Genomic DNA, 25,856 nt, shown 5'->3' with positions numbered 1-25,856 from the left:
ACTGGGATGGGTTTTGGGCCATTTTTGTTTTTGTAACGAAATTGAACTATTAAAAATTAAGCCGAATTCCCCTTTTCTTCTTGTAGAAGTAGGAATGGCTAGTCAAAGAAATTGGGTCTATTGTTCATTTTTTTGGGTAAAAAAATTTCAGGTGATTTTTGTTTCGCGTCGCGGAAGGAGGAAGCGCGCCTATGAAAAAATTTCCTAAAGTGCGGCCGGCACGGCCATTTTGGAATGGCCGTTTTGGCTCTTAAATGCTTGGTCAAAGTCGACAGTTTCAGGTTCTGAATCGCCCCCGCTAACACATCCCTTGTCTGCGTCCATCTTAAAATGGATTTGCGACGAAGTGGCGACAGGCGATCCACTACTAGAAGGGCTGGCGCCGCCACTAAGCGAAGATGAACTAACGGATTCTTCACGGCTCGACCGGCGCGCCAAACACGGTCGGAAATTGTTTGTATCAATGACAATGGCATTCATAGGGCCACGGAAAATGGTTCCACAGCACACTGTCTCCCTGTGCCAAACAATTAAAGAAAAAATGGGAAATCAAATTTCGTTTTTGCACATTAATTAAAATTATTCAAACTTACCTGTGCCATAGTTGAGGGTCCAGAAAGCTGGGCATTTGATTTTCTATCTTGGTTGCTATCTTACTGCGTGAACGGTTCCAATGTTTTTCTTCTCGTTTTTCTCGGCGTTTCTTGCGAATTACTTTAGAGACTAATTTGATGTCGTCATCGTCCTCAGCGTCATCACCACCTGCTTCCTCTTCATCTTCTATCTGGTGCGTCTTTTCCACTATCGATAGTTTAGGACGGACTTTGGTATTGGCTCGGGCATCGACGACCTGTAATTTATCAAAGCAGAATATATGATTAATTTTGGACATTTTGCGACTTCGTCGTGAGACCAAACTGACATGGCCCCAATGCCGTAACAATCCGGTGGGAAGCTTGCGAAAGCGTTTGACAAGCAAAACGCAAGCGTTGCATATATCACCGGAACGTTCCTCCTCTAGATGAAAACAAGCTTCAAAATAGGGCTGATATTTCCCCGAATCGGTAAACCTCGAACTGAATTTCAAACACGAGAAAAAATAAATAAACAACGATTTAAAAACAGGCGAAATTGGAATAGTATTTTGTCCGTTAGAGTGCGTCTCGATCGAATTCGGGTCACGAACCATAACCATCCCCAAAGCTTTCCCTCAAGGGGCGGAGCGAAGGGGTGTTTTTATCGATTGCAGCTGGCTCTCCCTTTCAACGGACGTTGTTCCAATCAATTTGATCGGATCCAGATTACATTGTACAATTGTATCAAACATTTTTTTAAAAAAGAGCAAATAATAACCTGCTGGATTTTGCGCGACAAATGCAGCAACCAGTTCCTGAACGGTAGATTTTCGGCTTATGAAAACTGAACATTTTCTTGTTTTTCCTATGTCGAAATGAATGGCTGAGTTTCTTTTTCGACAAATTGTTGTCGACAGCCTCCGAAGACTCCAGCCTTGTAACAAAATTCCTTCCTAAAAATAAATCCTAAAAGTCAAATAGTTTTGGGGGTCGAAACCTCTGCTGGGTGTTGTGCATCTCTCGCTTCCGGAACGCCTGAAAAATTTGGGGGAATGGAGAAGTTAGAAAAGTTTTTCGCTTTTTTTCCCCTTTCCCCTCTAGCACGCGTCAGTAGAGGGGGAGAGACATTGTCCCTAAGAAGGGAGGGTAATATACATAATAATGAGATTGTACGTTGGACAAAGTGTTCGCACACAGTCATGCACAACATACGCACAAAGTCCTTCTCCAAAAACTTAAACCATTGGCGTTACGTTTTCATTGGGCCCATTCCCTTGTTTTTACAGTGCCTCTCCCTCACAAAATTCCTCGAAAAACTGTATCCCGAAAACATGGCACTTAAGCTAAACCCGACCAATTTTTGGTCGCCATGTTTATTTTGATGCACTGTTCTCTTTCATTCAGTAGGGTAGACTTTTTTTTGAAGCGTGTCGAGTGAACGCCATGACAACCCTCTCTCATGCTTACTGTTCTTAGGAAAACATCGTACTCAGTTCAATAACCTAACCTCGATTTAAACTTCGTGTCGAATAATGTTATTAGTTAAATAAGTGAGTAAATCATACCTGTTAAAGATAAGGTCCCTTAAATGAGTTTGAGAGATGGCACAAACGAGTGAATGCGTGGAAGCTTGTTTGCTGACTGAAGTTACGTGAGCGGGGTTGAACAACCCCTGGGCTGCTGCTACTACCAACTATACAGCTCTACCCAAGGCCGAAATGGCCTAAAAAGAACCCTACATATGGAGGGAGGGAGAGAAAAAAAAAGTGAGATAGAGAGAGAAAGAACGAGAGAGAGAGAGAAGGTTCTCTGGGTTGTTATAATAGAAAGGGGAAGGAGGGAGGAGCTGCATACCCTCGACGCTATCTCTGGCCGTTCACTGGGGGGGAGGAAAGGGAGGTCGCTGGGTGTGCCAGAGAGGCAGCCATTAGGATTATGCCATTCACTATCGTTTAATTTGAATACAATTAATGACAAGTCATCCTAACCGACGAGTACATGTGCTAAAGTCTTTGTGGCCCTTTCAAATCGCCGCCAATTTTTGTCTATTTTGCAAACAAACCGCGAAACGCCGACTGCTAAAACGATGCCATCTAGCGATAGATTTTCGTATGGATGGCATGAACGATAAATTTTAGCTCTAGGGCTGAACCTTGCTCGGGCAAACGGGAAGGGGAGAACACCAAAACAAAAATATATATATATATACGCACGCACAACACATTGAGTATATTTCTAAAAAGAGAAAACAGCCTAAGACCGGTTTCGCTTCGGTCGTAGGCCCTTACGAAAGGACGATCTGGTCTTCCTGTCCATAATAATGAAGAGCGAAGTGCGGGATGGTTCATTCACCTTTTGGACAACCTTGGCCCTGTGAAACAGGGGAATCTGTTCGGGAAAAGAGTTACTGCGAGTCAAAGCGTTATGTGGTGGGCAAAGTGTTATTTATCTGTATTTTCAAGTTTCATTTTTAAAAATAATACAACATTCCATCAAATAATTACAAAAGAAAAAATTTATCCCGTCACGGAGTGACTAAATAACGACATGATTGCTTTTCCGCCAACACATGACCCAGATAATGCGATGCCACAGGTTTCATGACTTTAGTGAACATTTCCGAACCTCAAGTACCAATAGCTTTGGGTGAAACGAAGAATAGTGATTTAAGGAAACAATCATTTAATAATTAGTGGAGTGTAAGGAATCTAAATAAAACGAAAATTAGCCGCAACAAGACTTTTTGGGGGCTGGATTATCGTCGACAATAACCACTTCTTGGTTACGATTACTAGTCGGGTTTGCGGAACTGTTGAGTTGATTCTGGCTCTCTGCTACCCTTAAGAGCTGCTGAGTTACGTCCAAGAAGAGTTCTTCAATACCACGATTTGTTTTTGCCGATGTTTGGTAGTGTGTCGCTCCTACGGACTTGGCATACCTTGAGTAAATTTTAATCGAAGATTAGTCTCTAACCTTAAATTTGTATGTGACACGCACTTACTCTGACGCTTCATCTGCTGGGACATTTCTTTCCTTGTCCAAATCGGTTTTATTTCCAACAATTGCCAAAATTACTTTATCTCCTAAAATCCTCTTGAGTTCTTTGACCCAATTTTGAACCTTTATAATGTGATGTAACATTAGTATGCTTTCCATTTCAATCATCAAAACAAAAGTATTTTCTCTTTACCTTTACAAATGAGTCTTGGTCAGTAATGTCATAAACAAGAATGGCAGCATGAGAATCTCTGTAGTAAATGGGGCCCAGTGCATGAAATCTCTCCTGACCTGACAGATAAGTGATGTGTGCTAATAGAGTGGTTGTATGACTAAATTTAACCTGACTCACCAGCAGTATCCCAAATTGCCAGTGTCACCCGTTGTCCTTCCAGATTTATCTTTTTAGTTAAGAATGAGGCCTGAAGACAGCACCATTTAATTTTGTTTATTGATTTTTTACTTGGTCTCGTGATTATGTTGACTTACTTGGATTGTTGAGAAATGTTTCTCATGAAACTTGTCTTCGACGTATCTCAGGACTAGTGATGTTTTTCCGACACAGCCTTCACCAAGGAGTACAATTTTGAAGTGTAATTGGCCAAGGTTTGACCCAAAGTTTCTGGACATTTTTAAAACCTTTCATGAACTTGGATAATAAAAAAGCTAAGAACTTGAAAGGATTTCTTTTCTTAATCACACAAATTTGAGAAAGTTGTCTGCTCTCATTCGAATCCGCCATCAACGCCATCTCGTAGGGGGAGAGTCATACTGCTACAACCAACGGTAGCGCCATCTGCTCAGCATTTCAAAACAATGGTTGGAATTTGGCTATTAAGCATATGCACAGATATGTGCCACATGTACACAAACACAACGACAGTCATTCTTTCTCGTGAATTTAAAGAGCGCTGTCTTTCTTTAGAAATTCCCAAGAAAACCACGGCACCTGTTCATACGTTAAACTACGCTAACGAGAGCTGATCAGTATTAGTTGGGTACAATTTCTGATGTATCCACGTCCGCAGTATTCGTCTTTACCAATAAGTTCGCCAAATTTAAAGAGAAAAATGGAAAAGCTTAGTGCGGAAGAATCTCTTTTGAAAAAGTACCTGAAAATATTTGCAGTCGTTACAGCATACTGGTAATTCTGAAATTCATAAGCTGCTTTCCAAATCACTGATTTTATTTTGTTTCATTCACAGGGCTGTATCGATTTCACTAGTTTTTATTAATAAAGCTCTTTTAAGTGGCAGCACAAATGGAACAACAGTGGATGCACCTTTATTTGTAACATGGTTTCAATGTGTTGTAACTGTCGCCCTGTGTGCCATTCTAGCATTTGGTGCCAAGTTTCTCCCAAATTTGGGAAAATTTCCAGAACTTGGCTTAGATGTACAAGTTATGCTCAAAGTAAGTTTTTTTTAAACATCTTAAAAGTCAAGGATAGTGTTTTTTAAAAAAACCATAAATGCAGGTTCTTCCATTGTCTTTGGTATTTGTTGCCATGATTTCCTTCAACAATTTATGCTTGAAATATGTTGGTGTGGCATTCTACTATATTGGAAGGTCACTGACCACAGTCTTCAACGTTCTCATGACATGGATCTTGTTGGGTGAGACTTTCTTTATAAAAAATTCATCAGAAAATGACTTATTTTATAACAAACATTTAGGAGAAAAGACATCTTTTAGTGCCCTTGTCTGTTGCGCCATCATTGTTGGGGGTTTCTGGCTGGGAGTTGACCAAGAAGGTGTTGCTGGTATGTCATGAATCAGTTACATTTTCACTTTTATTATGCAAAACCTAATGCATAATACTGATACATAGGATCACTATCGATATCGGGAACCATATATGGAGTGCTCGCCTCCCTGTTCGTATCGCTCAATTCGATCTATACCAAAAAAGTATTGCCATTCGTCGATCAAAGTGTTTGGTTGCTGGGCTACTACAATAACCTGAACGCCTGTCTCCTTTTCTGCCATTGATGTTGCTCAATGGGGAATTGCCGACGTTGATGACCTTCCAGGGCTACACTAATGTGACATTTTGGACTATGATGGTGGCTGGAGGCGTGTTCGGCTTCGCCATCGGCTATGTGACGGGTCTTCAGATTCAAGTGACGTCACCTCTGACGCACAACATCTCCGGCACGGCGAAAGCGTGCGCCCAGACTGTGCTGGCAACCTATTGGTACAGCGAAGTGAAACCGTTCCTTTGGTGGATCTCCAATTGGGTCGTCCTTTTCGGCAGCGCCGCCTACACTCGCGTCCGCCAGCAAGAAATGGAGCGCAATCACAAATCCAAAGTGATTGCATCATAAAAAACAAAACAAAAAAAAACAAAACAAAGATCATTGTTTTCTTGAGCTTATTGTTACCTTTCTTTTTATAATGCCTAACCATTAAATTATCATTTTTGCATATTGACCATTTCTGTTCTGTCCAATCAAAAACATCAAGATGATGAATAACACAATTTTTCCAACATTCTATATTTGCTTTTATTTGTTTTTTTTTCTTTATTTCCAGTTTTACATGAGGAGGGTAGAATGACCGTCGAATTACGTTTTACGTGTGCAGATATGTGTAGAGAGAAAAAAAAAATTCGAGAGCACAAACGTATCGTAGAAAGAGAATTTTTTTTTTCTGTTTTTCAACGGCCGTTGAAAATGAAGACAAGAAATTGATAAAGCTTGACAGAGACACGGAAGAATAAATTTCACATGAAAGCCGCTTGTTGGAGGAATTTGGGAGTCAACATGATTAAGTGTTCATTAATTTAAATAAAAAATGCAGATTAGAGGGAGGGGAACACAATAAGTGGACAAAATAAAAGTCGGGCGATACAAATGTTTTTTTTTTTTCTTTTCTCTTTGAAGGGAAAAAAAATACAAATAAGAATACAAGACATTTTGGGGGATTAGCCATCGATAGATGGGAGTTATGGTATAAGTAACGGGGGGAGAGGAAATTGGCGAGGTAAATACATTGCCTCAGCTGCCTTTCAATCTTTTGAAAATTCTTCTTAAATAATTTAAAAATAGGGGTGGGCGGTAAACTGCATTCTGGATTTAAAAAAGAGCCTCGTTTAATTACCTCCTACAGTTGAATAGAGCGAAGTCTTCCTCCCTTTTACAATCACTATGTTCACACAAGGTTTTATAAGGCCCCGTCTTAAAAAAGGGAAAAAAAAATGAAGTGATTTCCTTTAAAAAAAAAAAAAAAAAAAAAAATCGCGCACGTAAAATAATAACGTTAAAAACATTCAAAGAGGGTTCAAATTGAAGATCATCAAAATGGAGAGATTAAAAATGCCAAATAAATGGTCATCAACGGTTGGTATTTGACAAAATAAAAAAGAATTAGTTGCGCTTCTTTCTTTTGAAATAAGAGTCAGCATAGTGTCCGCCGAGGCCTTGAGAATGTTGGCCGATATATCCGGCCTCCGGAGAAGGCTCTGGCGATGGTAAAACGTGATTATTATATTTCCGTTTAGTGCCCTGCTGTTGAACGGGCGTCGCGAAATTGTTATTGTTGTTATTGTTGCCCACGCAAATAGCCGTACCACGAGCTGGGCTTGTGCTCGGACTCGAAGACGAAGTGGGGGACGATCCCCTGGAACCGGCCGAACCCAACGAACTCGGACCTCCACTTCCTAGAGAACGAACTTGCCCTAGAATATGGTTCCACGTACCGACATTCGTGGAAGCGCCCAAAGAAGACGTCGACGATAGCGACGATTGACAAGAGGACGATGATGGGCTGTGGTTGAGTGACGGAGGTGGAAGGTAGTTCGCATAAGGACCGCCAGGTGGCGCTGTCGTCAGCAGGCCGCCGAGGTTGCTGTACGATACGTTCGTGTCGTGATTCAGGGTCGCCAGGCTCAGCGGAGCCAGCGGCGACGGCTGCTGCTGTTGTTGCTGTAATGGAGAGTTGTTGGGCTGTTGAACCATTTGGAGGAGGAGACCGAGCAAAGCCCCAGCCGCCGTTTGTTGTTGAGTCAGGGGAGGTACACTGGAGTTAGGCGAGAGCGACTGTACCGCCGTACTGAGCGTACCCAGGAGGGCCGACAGCGTTTGTTGCAAGTTGTTGACAGCCGCAGGTTCCTGCATCTGCATAGGAGGAGGAGGTGGTGGAGGCGGTGGAGGTAGAGGTCGAGTGGGTTCTGGTGGTCGATGATAAAGGAAAGGTGGTGGCGGTACGTTAATATTCAATGGCGGCGCTTCCATCAATCCACAAGGGAATGTCTGCTGTTGCTGTTGATGGGCTTGGCCAGTTGCTGGTCGATAACCGTTGCCATACTGCGACTGAATCATTCGGCTGCTGCTACTACCACCGCCAGCAGCTGGTGGCGGTTGGGAACACGAAGGTGGTCCCTGTTGCAGTTGAGGAGGAGGTGGAGGAGGACTAACGTGACTAAGGTTGCTACGACTACCATTGCTACTAGTACTGCCAGCCGGACTCGGCTGCGTAGTTTGCTGGGCCGCTAGTAACATGGACAGCGCCGCTTGGGCACTTGCTGCTAGAGAAGCATTACTGGCTTGCTGTTGATGGCCAGATTGCTGGTGACCAGACTGAGCCCTCTGGGCGCCATTATGCGTTCCCGCCGAGCTTGCCCCCGGGCAATTGTTGGAGTTTCCTGTGCTGTTGGCCGGGTTGTTTAGATGCTGAATTTGCGTTAAAATGATATTCTGCAGACTGTGAACAACTACACAAATGGAAAAAATAAAATAAAATGTATAAGAAAATTGTTTTTTTTTTTTAAATAAAAAATGCAAATTATCCATCGTCACGTATGGTTGAATTCTTCACTTACAAGCTGGATTCTGTTTGGTCAGGTTTTGTAACTGATGGAAGACTGTATCGCTGGGTGGCTCGGGTAGTAGAGCAGCTTTTCCCTTATTCTGACACTGATGAAACGTTATGGAGAAAAAAAAAATGAAATTAAATAAAATTTGAATAAATCAAAACTAAAAATACCGTGTCGTTCAGAAGTTTCATGTATATGTTGATGGCTCTAACGCCCGGTATAAAGAAAGCCACCCTGATGGGTGAGTTATGAAAGAGTTTCCCATCCAAAACGCGCAGTGTGTCCTCAGCCTCTTGGGCTTGCGAGAACTCGACCAGACCCCAATCTTGAGGGGCGCCACCTTTCAGCGCAATCTATAAATATATATATATAACGCAGAGATTTTTTTTTTTTTTATTTTTCAAAAAGAAATATTAGGGTATATCCATCATCTGTCGTCTGTCAGACGCAGCAACAAGCAGCTGCTGCAGCTGAACAGAGTAAAAGAAAAAAAAAAAGAATAGTGGCTGGTGTAGTATATAGTACCTGGCAGTAGGGCGGATTGGCCACTTGAGAAAAGAGCGTCCTAAATTGGCTCATGTCTCTGAATCCGTCCGGGAGGCAATCGACGTAGAGCAGTTTAGAGTGGAGACCGGCCAGCGTGACGATGGAAGAGTCGAGCCAGTCGCAGGCTAATGCCTGGCCCTCGTACAATTTCCCGTCCAGCTGCGAGCGCGCGCGTTGGCCGCAATCTCTGCTCTGATACTCGACAAATCCGTAGCCTTTGCTCTCGCCTGTACATCATCAACGTCAGACAGTTTTTTGAGGATAAAAAAAAAGAAGAAATAAATGTGTGTCAATCTCCATCAAAATCTAACTGTGCAATTCAAAAATAGTTCACGTCTATTTTCTACATTTTTTTTTTCTTTTTTAAATAAACATTTTTGACATGTTTCAAAATTCTTTTTTTTTTTTTTTTTTTTTTTAATAAAAAGGAATGACGTGGTGAAACGAACCGGTTTTGTCGCTGTAAAGAAGGAAACAACGGCGAACTGGACCATAAGATGAGACGAGCTCTTTAAACTCGTCGTCGAGGAGGTCGCGCGGTAGACGGGCGACGCAGAGCAGGTTTTCCGAGGGTGACGGACAAAGCGAGACCTTGTGACCGCGAATAGTGCAGGCGTCCAGTTTGTCGCGCAGGCACAATTGCTTCCATTCTTCCCAGAAATCCGCATGACTTTCAGCGGCCAGTGGAGCGGCCCTCGCCCAGTTGGGCCCCGATCCGCACGGCGATAACGTCACGCTCGACGACTTGAGTCCCCGGGCGTTCAGCATGTCCCTGATTTCCTGTTAGTTTTTTTTTTTTTCAACACATGTTCGTTTTTTTTTTAGTTATTGCTTTTTTTTTTTAAGTATTGCGTTGTGTGTGTGTAACAAAATGGTGCCCAACCCAAAACGTGCATGCATTCCAATTGTTTTCCCGATTCTTTTTTAAGGGTAAAAGAAAAAAAAAAAATGGACGAAACGAGGGAATTTTGGAACGACCAGGAAGTTATCGTCGACCGGAACGAGGTGAAGGAGGGAGGTAGAACGAGAGGGAGATTATTTTTAGTTTTTCTACAAAACTCAAACAACAACAAAAGGGGGGCGTACATCATCTAAACCGTGGACGTCTATATGGCTCATTTTTTTTGGAGGGGGGGGGGGGGGGGATTTAAAAATAAATTTATAGTTTTTAAAAAACAAGGGTGGCTTTCGCCCTATGGCTGTAGCTAACGGGTTCCTAGTACATAAAAATTCTCAACAATGAAATCATCTTCAACATAATGTTTCGAAAGAGGAAAATTCTCTCCTTAAATTGGAAGATGAACACGGCCCCCCCCCAGCAGAGCGTAGGTGATAACATCAAAATAATTGGTTAGCAACGCAAACGTCATATCCAATTAGCTTTATTGGACATTTCGAGAAAATAAATGGCGTATTGATTTTTCTTGCGTTTTTTTTTTTTCGAGAAAAAGCTGCTCTGTCGAGCTACTTTGTCAACGTCGCACGACTCAAATAATGATGACAGTTCCGAGACAAGTAGGTCAACCATTCCATATTAATTATCCTAATGATCTTTCTTTACCCTAACGAAGGGCATCATTTCCGGAAAAAAAAACAAACAAAACACAATGAACTTTTGTATCGAACCAAAAAAAAAAACTTGTTCTTGCAACATTTCATCAACTACGTTGTGTGTGGGCGTGTCAATATAGAGTTACATCCACATTAGGAAAAAAAAAAAAAACCGGGGAGGGGTGATTGAACGGACGTGACCTCACCAGGTATTCTTTACACACAAAAATTTTTTTATCTTTTTTTTCACGCAAGAACGTTCGGGAATCCCGTCTTCTAAAGGCTAGACTCCACCTACGGCTTTGTCTGACACGTAGCAGACTCACTTTTTTTTTCTTTTTGGTCGGCTGGTTAACATTGACAAAAGGTTTTTATGCTTATCGCAAAGATGTTTTTTGTTTTTTTGAAACTCGGGAGTATAATCATTTTTTTTTTTTTTACATGCGTGTTTCTTTTAAGGTATTTTTTTCATTCTTACGGTCATGGCGGCGGGGCCCGGTTGAACGACCTCTCGACAGAGGGGAAAGAATCAAGACAAAAAAAAAAAAAAAAGTAACGGAACTTGACGGCCAGCTTTGCCTGGGGGACGGCCACAGAGCCTGTGTGTGTGTGTGTGTAGAATACCTTGTAATAAACATGTGACCTCCCCCCGCTCCTCTTCCTTCTCCATCAAAAATACGACCGGCAATGCACAAAAAAATGCGTCTTATTCACCTTATTCTAGACACGTATTTTTGTTTTTGTTGAAAGATTGGGTGGAGTACAGGAGGGGGGGTTTTCCTTCAAAAATCCTGTGAATAGAGCGTGAGATTTTTGTCATTCCCCACCTGTGGACGTGATGACGTCATCAATGGAGAAAATGACCTCCCGATCGATAATCCCGGATCTTAATATTACAAAAGTATTTGACATGTCACCAAGAACTTTTGTGTGTGTGTCAAATAGGAGAGAACATAAAAATGCCAATTTGATGTGGGGGTTGCCCATTTTTCACATTTCCTCACCGAAAAAAAAAGGAAGTATCAGCTGGCGTCGGCAGTCAAAAGAAGCTATTGAATAAAAAAAAAGGGACGCATTTCCTATATATTTTCATTGATATGTGACAGGCAAACTGATTTACTCGGATGAGCCATTCAAACGCAATCTTTTACATCTACACAACACCGAAAAATGAAGTTTCACGATAAGGAACAACTTTGGATCGATGGCGTAAAGAGCGAAAAAATAAAAAAGTTGAAACTCTCGCACATCTGTGTCATAACATTCGTTGCCGTACTGCGAAAGCAATCAATTCGATAAAAAAAAAAAAGTTGACACTCCTCACGAGCAAAAAAAAAAAAAAAAACTCTGTCGAATAGCTCTGCACAGATCTGTAAAGTTTGGCACAACACACGCTCTGCTGACTCCCCTTGAGAGTCATTATGATCATCTCAAAGGAAATGCAGGCACACACGTACAAGAAAATGAGGTAGTGCATGCGCTGACATGAAAAAAAAAAGAGGGAAATCTTACGTATTTATCTTAAAACCCTTCAAAAAAAAAAAAAAAACAAGATCCCTAAGAGAAACGAGAGTGGAACTCGAGCAAAAGGTGGGAACAAAAACATTCGGGTTCTCTTTCACGATGTGTGGAGAAAAGATCACATTTCCCTACGTATGTGACGACAGTACGACGCGATGGAATATCATCTGTAGCTAACCTCATAACAGTTACGCGGTGCGTGTAAATTGTTGTGGATTTTGTCGGGGATGAAGACTAGCATTGATTACATTCAAAGTTTAACGTTATAAAAAGCAGTGAGAGAAAATGGCTCTATAAATCCAGTTTTGTTTATAACTCTATCGCTCTGCGCTTGTTGTAAAAAAAACAAAACCAGACGATGCAGTCCGTCTCGTACAAAAACAAAAGCATTGCTCCAGGGTAACACATTATTACAAAAGGGCCGTCCGAAACAAAAATAAATAAATAAAGAAATCGACGGACAAAACAAAAAGGGGAGGGATGAATGCGAGTCAGTCGGCAATTCTTTTTTTTTTTTTATTTCTTTCCCATTCGAGCTCTACTTGTTTAGATGTTGTCTTTTGCTGCTGTCGACCGGACGGCGCATTCCCGTCACGCACGGGATTAACGTCTTCTCACGAGAGGATCAACCCCACCCACTCCGACAACATCAACAAAGAAAAGAAGAAAAAAAAACACAAGCAGAAAAAAAAGAAGAAACTGATCATGTGGTTTCCCATTTGAAAATCCTCATTTCAATGTTGTTGTGTTTTTTTCCCTCTTTGAACTCGCTCAAGTTTTCTTTTTTTTTCTAATAAAATGGAACAGATGTCGTCCTTCCCGGGCGCCATTTTTAAATGGACGTCATAAGAGGATTTGTTGTACATCATCTTTAAAAGAAGAAAAAAAAAAAAGGCGAACGAAAATACGATTGAATTTCGGTGTGTACAAGATCCATCATTTCAATTTCGAACAAGTACTCCTCAAAAAAAAGGGGGGGGGGGGATCTCTTTTCGGAAATAGACAAACCCCGAACGACTATATGCACATCCAAGACATGTATCCCTTCCGAAAGAGACAGGATGGGCGTGTATGCCCCGGAAAAGATTTCTCAAGACCTACGAATAGAAGATTGATCTCGACGGCATCGCAGCACTAGCCGCAAAAACGAGTAGAGCGAGACGTCCTTTTTTTCTCTCTCTCTCTCTCTCTTTGCTTTTTATTTGATGCCTTTTTCTTTCTCCCCCCCAGTTGTTCGTTGATTTGACTAGCAGAGCCCAAAAGAAGAAGAAAAAAGGAGATATCCCCCTTTGCTGCTTTTCTCCAGCTGTTGAAAAAATAAAACGAGTTCCTCTTCTTTATCTCGAAAAAAAAAAAAAAGAGTCGTGAGTGTTTTTTTTTGGTATTTCCACGTCTTCATATGTAGAATTAAAAAAAAAAAGGGAAGAAAACTGGCCGATATAAGAAAAATGTTAAGAGAGAACAGGACTGACGGGACATTGTTGTCGTGCAAGAATTTTTTTTTTTCCTTCCTTATTTCGTCTGTTGATTGTTCAATCAAATGGAACGGAGCGCCGCTCGTAATGAAAAATAATCCCGCTGGAATGTCTCCGTTATGGGGCGAATAATAAAAATAAAAACTCGCGCGCTCTTCACGCAGACAATCATCTTCTATCTGATTTATGAAAAAAGATATGGCAGTTTTTTTTTCTTTCTTTTTATAGGAAGGGGGTATATGTTGCTCAGCTTCTTCGACTTTCGAATGCGGCAGGAGGGGCCATCTTGGGCACAACATCAAACATGGCTGCGCAATCTTTTCTATATCATCAAGTCAGGAGAGGGGGGGGGCATCAACAAAGTGCCACGAGTCATTTCTCTTCGAATCGTCAGTGCTTGTTTTTATTTGCTTTATTTCCTAACCCCTCCCTCTTTACACTTGAAAGAACAACGAAAATTTCAGGAAGTTCTTGACTTCCTTGTGATCCATCAGGATCCAATCAGACGAATCCCCGCATTTTTTTTTGTCTGCTGTACTCCCCTTTCTATTGCTGAAACCGGGTCTTCCATTCCGCTGATTGAATAACATTAGATGGAGAACCAGTGAGAGAGAAATAAAAAGAGGGATCCCTTCTCCCCCCTTTTGTTGATAAACTAAAAAAGAAGTGTCTGTTTCGCGGTGGCGCCAAATATCAAAAAAGAACACGAGAATGTGACGCCACCAGCCGAAAATTTCGTTACAATCTTTCACGGAGAAACAAAAAAAAAAGCAAAATCCGATTGATCACAACAAGAAAAAAGAGAGAAAACCGATCCTCATTATTAAAGAAGTGTGAATCGATATATATCTCTAATGATGACTCATGTCTGCAATTAAGACCGACCGAAAAAAGACATAGAAAACAGTAATTCACTTGACCAACTCACACTTAGGGCGTGTAGTGTTCAATTCTTCTTTTTTTTTTTCGAAGAAAAAGAAAAAAAACTTGAAGACAAACTCTAATTTTAGGAGCCTACTAGAAATAGATTTTTCCAATTTTCCCGTGAGCCCCCAGCTGCTTATTTCTGCCTCGGCAGAGCCGTTCACGCGGGACAGGTTGACGTGAGTTACTTTAGGTCGTTCCTTTTCACTTCTCCCCACCCCCCATTCAGGTGCACTTCATTTGTATAGTTGGCGGACACAGTAGATGGGATTGAAAGTCAACATGGTGGGTGGGAGGATGCTGTTTCTTAATGAGACCCCGCAATTTTTGTTGTGTGAATAAAAGCGAAATATAAAAATTTAAAAAAAAAAGAGATTGGAATCCGCCATAGGGGGAAAGGCTCGTCAAGGTCAACATAGACAGATTGCTAGAATCTCTTCAGTGTTCCGTCTCCATCACATGGCCATGACGAGACATTTTAAAGCAACTTCCCAGGTGCGCCCGGAGGGTCAAGATGGTGGCCCCAAGGTCGTAAACCCCAAACAAGAGAAATAAGGAAGCAAAGAAAAAAAAAAGGGGGAAACAGGATGGTACATTTCGTCTTTTTTTGCATGCAACGTGTCTTTTTAAATATCGCTTACGTGTTCGTTGACATCGCGTGGCAGATGTTTCAACAAGAGTGTTCGACCCAAGTGGAACAGCTTCTGACTGTTTCGTCTCCTTTGCAGCTGAACGGCCTGTTGGCCGCTTTCGACCATTTGCCAGCACAAATCGGATCCATTGATGCCATTGGCACTCAGGGCGGGCACCTGGGCCGTCCAAACGGCTAATGGGCTACTGCTGCTGCTGGCCTCTTCTCCACTGTAGGATGGATGCATCGTCATTGTAGGATGAGGATGGCCACCCGACGCCATGGATTCAAAATTTGGCGATCGACACACACTCCAACGTTAAAATGTAACACAACACAACAAGAAACAATAAAACCATACGCAAAACAATCACGTTCACACTCGTCGTTTTGCTGCCAACACGATGTTTCCCCAACGGTTCCTTCTTTTTTTTTTTTTTCTCGCTCGTTGGAGGAGGGGAGACGAAAAAAAAAAATTCGTTTTTAACAACAACAAAAAAATGCTACCTCTCGTCTCAACCGGTCGAAAGCAACTGATGACGGTTATGAGATTCTCTCTGTGTCCTGCCTCTTTCTATGTGGCGCTCGCGCGCGCCACAGCTCACAGCGCCACTAGCGGATTCATTTTCACAACAAGGCCCTCTTCCGGTTGACCAACTGGCGCGACGAATTTCCAAGGCATTTGAACTGTTTCTTTTTTCTTTCTTTCACTCATTTAAAAAAAAAAAAATTCTCTTTCCAAATTAGAAACAGAACGAAAAAAAAAAGTAAATAAAATCTTCTCTCATCTTCCTGTGTTCAGACAAAAAAAAAAAAAAAAAGACATTGAAAAACACACTAAAAAAAAGGCACGTTGTTAATGGTGTGTGCGGTACATCCAACTCTCTTCCGGGACTCGAGAAGCAACTGAGTGACTGGGGCATTAGTTTGACTTGAGAGGTCCGAAGTGGCGAAGTAGTGGTGTCGGTTGATATAACGCAATGGTGTATTACTATTAGGGCATCGAATGACCTGCTGTGATGAATAATGCATCACGCACGTTCTGCAGCGGACGTGAACGCTGTACGGTACTCTCAGTTTTGTTTTGTTTTTAATTCTTAGGCGTGTCGAGTTTTGGGTGTCGTTACTTTTTCTTTCTTTTTTTTGTATGTGTGATATTTTAATCAATCGTTATTCGAGACCGCAAAATGTATTTTTAATAACAAAGTTCGTTGAATCGTTTTGCTGTTTTTTTTTTTTTTTTTTTTTTTTTTTTGGTCGGTGATTAACCGTTACAACCATTAGCAAGCTGACTCACAAAATAGCCGCACGCACTCACGTAAAATGACATTTCCCGCTTGGTATGTTATTCTTTTTGTTAGAAACATATAAATGGACGCGATTCGGCGTGAATCGATCGATTTTCCGGGACCGTTCAGGCCGTTCGTTTTTTTCTTTTTTTCTTTTTACCCTAAAAAAGAAATAAACGATGCCCAATTTTTCTGTCAACGTGTTGTGTGTGTATGCGTGTATGGGCCGCCGACGGCTGAGCAACGACGCCGCTTATTTTATCCCGCCTGTTCTCATTTAACAGATGTCGATGCGAGCGGGACGCCGTGAAGCAGCAGAGGGTAGCACAGGCCTTTTAAGCTGCACACCGTCGTCTACATACGCAACATATGCAGGCACTGTTTTAATAGGCCATCATACGCTTTCAAGTCGGTCGTTATGTAAAGAGGTACTACTACTACCGTACAGCCACACACACACACATGTACAAAAGAAGAAGAACGACGCAGCTGGTATTTATAGAGTCTGTCTCTCTGCGCCCTTGTATCATATACACGAACACACACATACACACCGGCTCGACATCTATCGATTTGCGGGCAAAGGTTCGACGGACGGCCAGCAAAGACCTTTCACAACAGCAAAACATTACTCTGTTTCCTGATTGGCTGTTGGCTAAATAGCCTCCATACACTAGTCGTATGTAGACGCAGAGCCGATTCTGTTGTGTGTGTGTGTATATGTACACCTATCTATGCTACGTATAATGATTCAGATGCTCCGCAACGTCTATACACTATGTTTAAGGTACGTACTCTCCGCTTTTGCTAATGTTTTTCCATCATCCCGAAATTCAATAAAACAAGCTGAGGAGAGAGGCTGATTCGATTATTAGAGGGAACCGAGCCTAGATATAAATCTCTCGCGATGCACTCTTGCATATATGTGTGTGTACAATGTTTTTCTTTTTTCAATTAGACAAGCGCTAACGAACCGGCATAGAAGGTTATTGAAACGCCTCTGTGTGAAAGAGGGGGGGGGGGGGGGGAGAAGAAGAAAAAATAGGATAGAAGAATCGATGTATTTCCGATAGACTATTTACACAAAGTAGCCAACCGCAAATGATGATAATGCACTGGAATTACCCGTGGCTACATGATCGTCATGCTTCTCACCAAAAAAACTAAGACAAAAATGAACCGGAATTCAAGGTGAACGATCGATTGTTTCTCCCCTCTTTTAATGAAAAGAATACTATAAGTCCCTTTGTGTACCCGATGTCGTGCTGTGTTTTTGTCTCTAAGTGGATTGTGTTGTTTTAGTCCTTGTTATAGACCGTTTTGAATGCTAAAATCATATTAATCGTTACACACACACACACACACACACAGAGGGGAAACAATAAGGGAACGAGGATTTCCCATTATAACCCCAACAATGTTTAATGACGAAGAGATTGGGGATATGAGAACGGATGCATCTTGCACCGGAATTCATTCATTCCGGCCCCCAACCCCTTTTCGTGGGGGGCGGGGGGGCCTCTGCTAACCAATTCGGAAGGAAGTCATCTCTGGATTCCAAACAATTCAAGTGGATCCATTATTGTATATCACGGTAGGAGAAAAAAAGAACGAAGAAGAAGAAGAAAAGAAGAAGAAAACGAGATCTATTATAACAACACAAGCTTGTGCAGTAAGGAAAAGGGACCAGAAGGTATAAATCGAGTTTTCGTAGAGGGTGATTGTGAAAGGCCTCCTCAGCAATCATGTGGAGAACGTGCAATTCCATCTCTTCCCCACACTAATGATGCTGCTGCCTTTGCTGTTGAAGTGCTCGTGCACCCGACTATTATTAAAGAATGGATTCTTTCCTACATGATGATGGCAATAAAGCTTGGAGGAAACAGCAGTTAGACTCACATATAATAATGCAAAGAGCACTTTCTGTGTGCTGTTTCAAACGCCATATTCTCGCACTAGTGTCGGCTGCTAGATGTTCGACAGGAGATCGATCCACCATTTTGTCAAACAATTCTTACCCCTCCCCCACCCTGCTTTCGCCGACCAAACAAAACACACGTAGCTACACAAAAACGAACTGTAAAGTAAACGTCGCGTGAGTCTTTTATTTATTCTATTTATATTGACCCCGGCCGATTCGAAACACTCGCTGATCGACGCACCAAACCCACATAGCCGACGAAAAGCAGACGAAAAACGTGCCTGTCCCAGAACACGCGCGCTAGAAATCTATGAATAGATCATCCATCTCTTTCTCGGCCAAATGTGTTTCCCACCACCCCAATTTCTATCGTTTAACTTATTGTAAAATTTTGGGGAAAATCAGAAGCATGAAAACTGAATTGTATTGGAAGATGTACCTTGATTTGCCTATTTTGATGGTTGAACGAAACACAGTGGATTAACTCGAGATCTAGCAGCGTCTTCTTTTTCGAAATGAGTCACGTAATGTCGTCGTCTGCTTCGCATGAAAGCGTAAAGTAGTCTTTAGTGTGTGGGCCTGTGACGTTGTCGCGTTTTTATTCAGCTCTCATCACCCAACACTATACAATGGCTCGTGGTTGTTGAAATTTCCTGCAGCCAAGAGGAATCGTAAACATTGGGAGCACCAAAAACGACAAGGGATTCTCTTTGCGAAACATCCAACAAACAAACAAACATAAAAGAAAAACAGAAAATAAAAACAGTGTGACAACATTCGATCATGCCGCGGTTGAATCAACCTTTGTCCATGAGAAAACGGGCATTGCAAAGCTTGGCTCAGCATTTCCCAGTCGTTTGTTATGGAACTACACCGACACATACACTCGCCGACCTGATCGAAGATGGAAGCTATTTGAACATTAAAGGACCTTTTACCCAATGGCGTGAGTCCCATTTTTGTTTATGTTTTTCCGGGCCTCTAGTTGTAAAGCCTTGCCTACTAGCTACTGTGTTTGTATATGGACTCTTTGCTGACGACACGATACGTAACTAGAGCGCAGCGTCTTACACATTATAGCCAATCGTGTAAAAAAAAATTCTCTTTCTTCGTTACAAACAAAAGAAAGAAACATCGAAATCCACCCTTTTATAGATGTGTGTCGCGGATATTTATGTGGGATGTCATCAGCAGTTACGTAGGCAAGCAAAAAAAAAAAAGGGAAGGATAGTAAAGTATAGTAGCAAAAGCGGCCGGTCTTCAATCGACCGTGAATTGTGTGTGGTGCTGATGGCGCTTCGGGATTTATCCACCGTGACAACAAAGAGAAATGAAAAAGAGTTGAGAGGTTTGTGGTCTGCTAAAAAAGAAGGAAACGAAAGAGATATAAAGAGATGTGTCATCTGCCGAATAGCCCGTTGGTATTTCTTGGCCACACGATAGTGTCACCTGCTAAAGGTCTTCTTCTTCTTTTTTTTTTTAATGTAACGGGACTTTTATATTTAATCCTAACAATTTTTTTTTAGATTAACCCGGAAAAATAGCTTTCACATACTGTAAACTTTTTTTTTTTACCTTATAATAAAGTACGTGATATATTTATTTATATGGTTAAGAGCCTGGTGTATGTCGTTCTTATCTAGCGGGTACAGGCCCACTAGAATTTTTTTTTTTCGATCCAAACTATCAAGGATGTAGGAGCTACTTCTTTTTTAGCATTTACGTCGTCATCGTTGTCGTCAGAAGGATTAAGTGGGATCGCTTCATGGCGACGACATGCTTTTGTCTCGGGACTGATATGGAGAGGCATTCCATCCGTGGCCACGTCAAACATCATCCAAGTCGTCTCTTTTTCACATCACAAAAGACTCGACTCACTTCACCAGCATCTTCCAATGATCCTAGTCGAGTGAGAGACGAGTGGGTCCAGTTGCTCCCAACAACGGCGATATGTCAACCGGAATAATCCTTCCGACATCGTCGTCTACCAGCTGTTGCCATGAGCCCTAGAAAGTCTCGTAGATTTAATTGGATTTTAAGCGAGCGTTGAATGTAAAAGAGACTTTTTAATTTGATTTAATTAGCCCTTCTCTTTTAAGACCGCCTACTTTGTCCGTTTTAACTCGACAATTAACTTATTGCTTGCCTGCACTTGCTTTGATTTTCTTACTCTCGTTTTTTTTTTATAAAAACATTTTGCATTTCTTATTTTTGTTGTTTTTTTGTTTTTTTTTAAGCGTCCGATTTACTTGAAGAAATGCTCCAAACAGTTGCCCAGCAGCGTCCCCTAGGCCGGGCTTACCTCCATCATTTGATTCAGCCACATCTGGAGAGGTTTTGATCGCCAGCACTCGATATTGTGTTAACGCCTTTATGAATCTATTAAATGTGATTTTATTATGGATGTTAGCTTCAATTTGGCGTCGGGTATCGGAGATGTCTATTTCGCCATCCAATTCGTCGGTGATCGTTGCCAAGTAAAGAAAAAAAAAAATGCTCGACTGCCTAAATAGTACGTGTAGACATCGATCGATGTGGACATCCTAAGCATCAGAGAAAGCCAAACAAATATTTGTCCATTTTCTTTTGATTGAATGCGGCCAAAAAAATGTACAACAAGAGCAACAATAGCTTGTAGTTATACGTTGACGATGCAGCGGATGTGCTTGTTATTATTGCAAAAATCATTCGTCATCGAAATTAGGGGAAGAATGACCGCTTGCAATAACTCACTCTAGCGCTATGATAATAACGTTAACGCTAATCGAATTCTTTTTTTTTGATTTCTGTTATTAGAATTTACAGCGTTTGGATTTGTCGTACATTTCGTATTTGGGGCCTGATCTACTCTGCCGGCTTGTGGCCAAACTTCCGTTTCTCAAGTACATCAACTTTCAGATGACACCAATCAACGATCAAGTTATTTGCGTTTTTAACCTCATTTTTTTGCCCACTTATTAAATGGGAAAACATGCTGATAAAAATAACAAACAAAAAAAGCAATCTGTTTTTTGTTTTAACTCCTCAAAACAAAACAGGTTTTAGGTCAAATTGGTGAGACGTGCCGCCAACTACGCAGTTTAGATGTCTCGTCCACTCCCATTTCGGATAGGGGCCTGGAATTGCTCGGCCGGAAAACGGAAGAGGACGGCCTTCCTTGCCAGCTGACGCGACTCCTTGTGACGGACACTTATGTTAGCCATTATGTACGTACGTATTCATTTGTAGGCTTTTTGACATCGTTGCCATTCATTTCTTCTCATCCGTTGGTTGCTTAAAGGGTATAGCCACAGCTTTGAGGACAATGCCACAACTACGCCAGGTGGAATACGAATTTATTTACCAAGTATTTGATCATTTGACTGAGTTGGGAGGTGACGAAAGAGCATTGGAGGAGTTAATCGATGAATCGAATGGATGCCCACCATATCGCCTGACAAGTCTCAAGTCAAGCGATCCATTAAGCACGTCCGAAAATCTAGTCACGGCTCTTCATCTGTGTCCGGATTTGCAGTCGGTTGCCTTGACATCCAGCCCATCGTTTCAAGAATCGGCACTATGGAATCTCAGCCGATTGAGCCGATTGTGTGATCTGTCGTTAGCCAATGGCCCATCGGCTTATTCGATGGATTTCTATACGAGCATCGTCCCTGTACTTCAGGCTGTCGGACATCAACTCAACAACCTCATTCTGACCCGATTCACATGTGTCGACATTCAAGGTATGTTCAAATACTTGACATTTGTGTGTATTCAATTATTCTTTTAACGTACAACATTATTAAATATGTCATTGGAAATACATTGCTTATAGTTATCGGAATGGCATGTCTGGAACTAAAAAATCTGGCACTATCGGAAATTTGCCATTTTGCGCCAGTGGATTCAATCCAACCGGAACTCTACACTCAGTTGGAAGCATTGGAACTGTGGGCCTTAGCTGGCGCTCAGCTTCCAGCTCTCGTCATCAAGCAACTAACGACTCCTTGCCAGCGTGTTCAAAATTTACTCTTCCGTAACTGCCACGTTCTAACTGACCAGTTATTCAACGAACTGTGGACGGTAAGCCTGTGTGTGTGTTGTTTCACTGCTGGGTTTCTTAAACTCGCCAAACTAGTTGTTTTTATTTTGCCCCCGCTCTTCAAATGATATTTCTGGCCTGGCAACCGATAAGCGCCCATGGCAGCTGTGTGTTGTTTACAGCAGCAGACACACAAGGACGCAAATGTCTGCGTGATCAATGTAACCCCATATCTAAACTTTACACATTTTTTTACTCTCGGGTGGGGACAAAAAGGTCAATCCCATGATGTCCTTATCGCACGCCACATTTGACGGCTGTCGCCACGTTTCGCTGACGTTGCTGCTTGAGCTTCTGCAAAGAGACAGTGACCTTAATTTGCTTCGTTTGTGGAACTGCCCACAGGCAAGTAGCAATAAAAGAAACAGTTCTCTTTTTTTTTGTAGTTTTTAATAACCAAACAACCTCTATAATAAACTGTTACAAAACACAGTTGGATCAAGATGATTACGCGTTGATGCTGGCCACAGTCAAAAGCACCAACATGGACGTGTACGTCGACTGGTATCCTTATGACGCTGAAATGATGTAAACAAAAAAAGTTATTAATGTATCCTATCATTTTCGTCGTCTTCTAGTCATGTCTTTATTTTTGTTCTTCCGATGGATGAAATGTAAAGCCAAATTGTTTTGGTTTTAAAGATCCGAAAATTTTCTGAGAAATAAAAATAAAATTACGTTACATTTTCCCCCATTACTTTTTTTGTTTAACCAAAGGAAATAAATATTTGTAATGAGTCAGAAACCTGGAGCGGGTTGACTTGGTTTCCGGTTGGACTCCTCCGCAATACTCGTTGTAAATGAGCTTGAAAAGGAAAAGATGGAAGAGGACGATGAGGAGAGAGAACGTGGCCCAGAAGAAGGTCGGCAGTCCACCGAGGGCGTGCCCGTGTTTATGAAGGGCAATGACGTGCTGTAAGCGAGATAAACAGAAACGGACATTAATCATCGTTCGAAGCAAGTCTTCAATACACAACCGTATCTTACCTGCTCGTGTGCCGGAGCTAGGGAAAGGAAAAAGATAAACATAAACATCGTTAGTTTAAAATTAGAAAAGAGACTAGTAGGCCATTGAAGTCTGCATATTTTAGGTTATTATTTTTATTTGTCTGCTTACCCTCGGCCACTTCGTGGACGTGTATCGTGTGCTTCAAATTCTCCATGTGCTGTTTATCACTGGTGATGTAGAGGACGGCCGTCCTCGGTTCCGTCAACTTGACGGGAAACTGCCTCCGCTGCGAGCTCAACTGGACGGGCGAATCCAAACATCCGCCGTCGCAACCGTAATAGTCCTTGTCGTTGCGATCCAGCGCCACGTACAGGGCGGCCTTGTTGTCGTCCAGCACAGCCACCGTCACGTTGACGTGCGTCCCGTTGCCGTAATTAATCCGCCGGTAGTGGAAGTCGCGGTGTAAATCCTTGGGCTCCGTATTAAACTCGAGATGCTGATTGCTAAACTTCCACGAACCGAAACTCAACAGCATCGCCTGCATCACTCCCTCGGCACCCATCTTCACTAATTTATGGCAACCCTGAGACTCTAAAGTCTTCAACCATAAACTAGTGACTTGGACGATTCGATCCATTGAATTGAGATCTAGCCAAAGTCTGGCAGCTTGGCTAAAGATGGTTGCCATGCAGAGATATTATTATCATTTTTTTAAGGAAATATGGGGAAAAGATTACAGAGTATGATGGCCACCGTAACAGCCTTCCGTGTAGGCCAGATGGGAATGGTGTTGGTTGAGTTCCTCCTGACTCATTTCCGATTCAATTTTCTGTGCGCGGACTTGCGACAGAGTCATATACAGCGTGGCGTTAATTCGGTCACCGTTGATGGCACCGGCTGCTTTCGACGTACTTATGAACAATCCACTAGAAAATAGGTGATGCCACACTTCGACGTGGGCGGCTCGCAGCTGGCGTGAAGTCATGGTTACCACTGAGTTCATCATCTACAATAACAAATATCTCTTTTGTTGTTTTTATGTGGAACAAAGAAAGATGTCATGTAGTTTCGAAAAACATACCTGTAAGGCATCCATTTCCAGACTCTCTTTAATGGCTGTATATTTCCCAATATTCAACATTGTTGAATACGTTGTGATAGTATACACGTGAAATGTTTCTGAAGATCTTTTCTTCACCTAATTTTAGGGTGGACATCGGGTAAAACACTTAAGCCAATTCGCTTTAACTTTCTAATAATTTTTTACCTCGATAGTAGACGGCAGCTTTGTTGTCGTTACAGCTACGACAAATTGCTTAGCGCCATCGGTCAATGAACCCGTTATCACCAAACAGTCGTGTTCTTCGCTACCAATTTTGAATCTGCGAATGATAATGAAGTCTAATTAAAACGAAAATGGTTAAAGCTTTTAACTGACTGAAAGACAGTACTTGTGTGTGTAGACAACAGAAGTATGCCACTTAGATAGACCTCCCCTTTCCAGTGATAGGACTACATCCTCATCTGTAGGATTCGTAATTTTTATATCTTGGACTAGGAGAGATGAGATGGTGCGATGAGCGTAAATTTGATGCGTGACAGTTAGGCAAGCACTTCCGTAGGGAATACACTGGATTTTGTGGGCGAGGCCGTTAGCAAATTGAAGCACTGACGCTTCTCTTTGATGATCACTTCTGTCTGCACCTGGCAGGAAGACACCTGTGATGGGCTGGAACGGGACAGCCAAAGACAACACCTTTTCACTCTTGATGTATAGAGGTGAATCTGGTTTAGTTTCTGTCCCCACCATCCCATTTCCAACAAAATGGTTGAGGACATTTGATTTATCTGATAAAGAGTCTGGTTCAGCGGGAGGATATATTATATGGGAATCAGAATCCAATGATTCTAGTACGTAGGAGTCAATCTTGTCATTGATGCACCTACTAAGAGTGTCTGAACACAAATTTTTATTTTGAATATTTAGTGTTAGCTTTTGTAAATTTGCTTAAAGTAAATAGGTCTTTCTCATGACATAGTTACTTGATAGAAGACAGTTTGTGATTAAGATTCTAGGAATGTTTAAAAATTTACCATATGAATTGCCTTTTGATGTAAAGAGCCATCGGAGAAAATTTGGTCCGAAATATAGAAATAAGCCCGTGCCAACAAGCACAAATATTAAGGTCTTTCTGAATCTGTAAATCAAAGACTGGTGTTTTCATCACTGATCGAATTGTCGGATATTTTTATGCGATTGTTCAACTTACGAAATGCCTTTATTGTCCAACTCTCGTTTCCATTTGAATTTACGCAGCAAATCAGCCAAGTCAATCGGCATTGTAGACATTTCTACAATTATTTAATAAGTCATTGAGTTTGTTTGAAAAATGAAAGTCGTGTTTTGAATCTTGTGACACTCGTCCCTTTCAGTCATTCACGATTCAGACGAATTTGTCATCGTCACAAGATACGCTTCCGCTTAAAATCACACCGATAGGTGCCACCACCAGCCAACAAAGCCAACTAGAAGTATAATTTTTTTTAAACAAAAATTATAATCTTAATGGCAGATTGAAC

General features: G+C 41.7%; 6 protein-coding genes across 6 annotated transcripts; 2 read left to right on the top strand and 4 right to left on the bottom strand.

Annotated features, from left to right (window-relative positions):
* Positions 1–168: 168 nt before the first annotated feature.
* On the bottom strand, positions 169–2,311 carry LOC130697479 (SIN3-HDAC complex-associated factor-like). Its single transcript, XM_057520383.2, has 5 exons — positions 2,141–2,311; positions 1,354–1,610; positions 923–1,076; positions 594–850; positions 169–517 (listed from the first exon to the last, which is right to left on the bottom strand). The coding sequence occupies exons 2-5, from the start codon at positions 1,425–1,427 to the stop codon at positions 205–207; spliced, it is 798 nt and encodes a 265-aa protein (XP_057376366.1). The 5' UTR covers positions 1,428–1,610; positions 2,141–2,311; the 3' UTR covers positions 169–204.
* Positions 2,312–3,019: 708 nt separating this feature from the next.
* LOC130697478 (ras-related protein Rab-21-like) lies at positions 3,020–4,307 on the bottom strand. The gene is made up of 5 exons (XM_057520382.2): positions 4,062–4,307; positions 3,925–3,994; positions 3,766–3,863; positions 3,577–3,695; positions 3,020–3,513 (listed from the first exon to the last, which is right to left on the bottom strand). The coding sequence occupies exons 1-5, from the start codon at positions 4,200–4,202 to the stop codon at positions 3,300–3,302; spliced, it is 642 nt and encodes a 213-aa protein (XP_057376365.1). The 5' UTR covers positions 4,203–4,307; the 3' UTR covers positions 3,020–3,299.
* A 93-nt stretch (positions 4,308–4,400) lies between these two features.
* LOC130697486 (GDP-fucose transporter 1-like) lies at positions 4,401–6,070 on the top strand. Its single transcript, XM_057520387.2, is given in 6 exon segments — positions 4,401–4,716; positions 4,778–4,985; positions 5,050–5,188; positions 5,249–5,335; positions 5,404–5,553; positions 5,556–6,070. Coding segments are annotated over 6 exon segments (1,062 nt in total). The 5' UTR covers positions 4,401–4,582; the 3' UTR covers positions 5,900–6,070.
* Positions 6,071–6,597: 527 nt separating this feature from the next.
* Positions 6,598–15,520, bottom strand: LOC130697485 (ribonucleoprotein PTB-binding 1-like). The gene is made up of 6 exons (XM_057520386.2): positions 15,047–15,520; positions 9,384–9,714; positions 8,914–9,161; positions 8,559–8,741; positions 8,395–8,488; positions 6,598–8,286 (listed from the first exon to the last, which is right to left on the bottom strand). Exons 1-6 carry the CDS (start codon positions 15,317–15,319, stop codon positions 6,941–6,943), a joined length of 2,475 nt encoding a protein of 824 aa, XP_057376369.1. The 5' UTR covers positions 15,320–15,520; the 3' UTR covers positions 6,598–6,940.
* A 3,271-nt stretch (positions 15,521–18,791) lies between these two features.
* Positions 18,792–23,016, top strand: LOC130697487 (uncharacterized). Its single transcript, XM_057520388.2, has 9 exons — positions 18,792–19,192; positions 20,484–20,580; positions 20,657–20,723; positions 21,043–21,165; positions 21,285–21,452; positions 21,527–21,968; positions 22,061–22,308; positions 22,544–22,672; positions 22,761–23,016. Exons 1-9 carry the CDS (start codon positions 19,030–19,032, stop codon positions 22,857–22,859), a joined length of 1,536 nt encoding a protein of 511 aa, XP_057376371.1. The 5' UTR covers positions 18,792–19,029; the 3' UTR covers positions 22,860–23,016.
* On the bottom strand, positions 22,696–25,721 carry LOC130697489 (uncharacterized protein KIAA2013 homolog). Its single transcript, XM_057520389.2, has 10 exons — positions 25,547–25,721; positions 25,371–25,474; positions 24,728–25,232; positions 24,544–24,658; positions 24,358–24,474; positions 24,014–24,282; positions 23,445–23,947; positions 23,315–23,331; positions 23,074–23,240; positions 22,696–22,982 (listed from the first exon to the last, which is right to left on the bottom strand). Exons 1-10 carry the CDS (start codon positions 25,624–25,626, stop codon positions 22,964–22,966), a joined length of 1,896 nt encoding a protein of 631 aa, XP_057376372.1. The 5' UTR covers positions 25,627–25,721; the 3' UTR covers positions 22,696–22,963.
* Positions 25,722–25,856: the final 135 nt, after the last annotated feature.

The sequence above is a fragment of the Daphnia carinata genome, chromosome 3, assembly GCF_022539665.2.
Source record: "Daphnia carinata strain CSIRO-1 chromosome 3, CSIRO_AGI_Dcar_HiC_V3, whole genome shotgun sequence".
Lineage (NCBI taxonomy): Eukaryota > Metazoa > Arthropoda > Branchiopoda > Diplostraca > Daphniidae > Daphnia > Daphnia carinata.
The sequence above is the reverse complement of the archived record's forward strand: the minus strand, read 5'-3'. Positions and strand labels throughout refer to the sequence as shown.

Coding starts and splice junctions, on each gene's coding strand:
- LOC130697487 (XM_057520388.2), top strand. CDS start 19,030: ATGCCGCGGTTGAATCAACCTTTGTCCATGAGAAAACGGGCATTGCAA. Junction 19,193..20,483: donor AGGACCTTTTACCCAATGGC/GTGAGTCCCATT, acceptor TTTTTTTTTAAG/CGTCCGATTTACTTGAAGAA. Junction 21,969..22,060: donor CACATGTGTCGACATTCAAG/GTATGTTCAAAT, acceptor CATTGCTTATAG/TTATCGGAATGGCATGTCTG.
- LOC130697485 (XM_057520386.2), bottom strand. CDS start 15,319: ATGGCGTCGGGTGGCCATCCTCATCCTACAATGACGATGCATCCATCC. Junction 8,742..8,913: donor CCAATCCGCCCTACTGCCAG/GTACTATATACT, acceptor ATATATTTATAG/ATTGCGCTGAAAGGTGGCGC. Junction 8,489..8,558: donor TGAAACTTCTGAACGACACG/GTATTTTTAGTT, acceptor ACGTTTCATCAG/TGTCAGAATAAGGGAAAAGC.
- LOC130697479 (XM_057520383.2), bottom strand. CDS start 1,427: ATGTTCAGTTTTCATAAGCCGAAAATCTACCGTTCAGGAACTGGTTGC. Junction 851..922: donor TGTTACGGCATTGGGGCCAT/GTCAGTTTGGTC, acceptor GATAAATTACAG/GTCGTCGATGCCCGAGCCAA. Junction 518..593: donor GACCCTCAACTATGGCACAG/GTAAGTTTGAAT, acceptor TGTTTGGCACAG/GGAGACAGTGTGCTGTGGAA.
- LOC130697478 (XM_057520382.2), bottom strand. CDS start 4,202: ATGTCCAGAAACTTTGGGTCAAACCTTGGCCAATTACACTTCAAAATT. Junction 3,995..4,061: donor AACATTTCTCAACAATCCAA/GTAAGTCAACAT, acceptor TGCTGTCTTCAG/GCCTCATTCTTAACTAAAAA. Junction 3,514..3,576: donor CCAGCAGATGAAGCGTCAGA/GTAAGTGCGTGT, acceptor AATTTACTCAAG/GTATGCCAAGTCCGTAGGAG.
- LOC130697489 (XM_057520389.2), bottom strand. CDS start 25,626: ATGTCTACAATGCCGATTGACTTGGCTGATTTGCTGCGTAAATTCAAA. Junction 24,283..24,357: donor TGGAAATGGATGCCTTACAG/GTATGTTTTTCG, acceptor TTGTTATTGTAG/ATGATGAACTCAGTGGTAAC. Junction 23,948..24,013: donor TACGGTGGCCATCATACTCT/GTAATCTTTTCC, acceptor AACCATCTTTAG/CCAAGCTGCCAGACTTTGGC.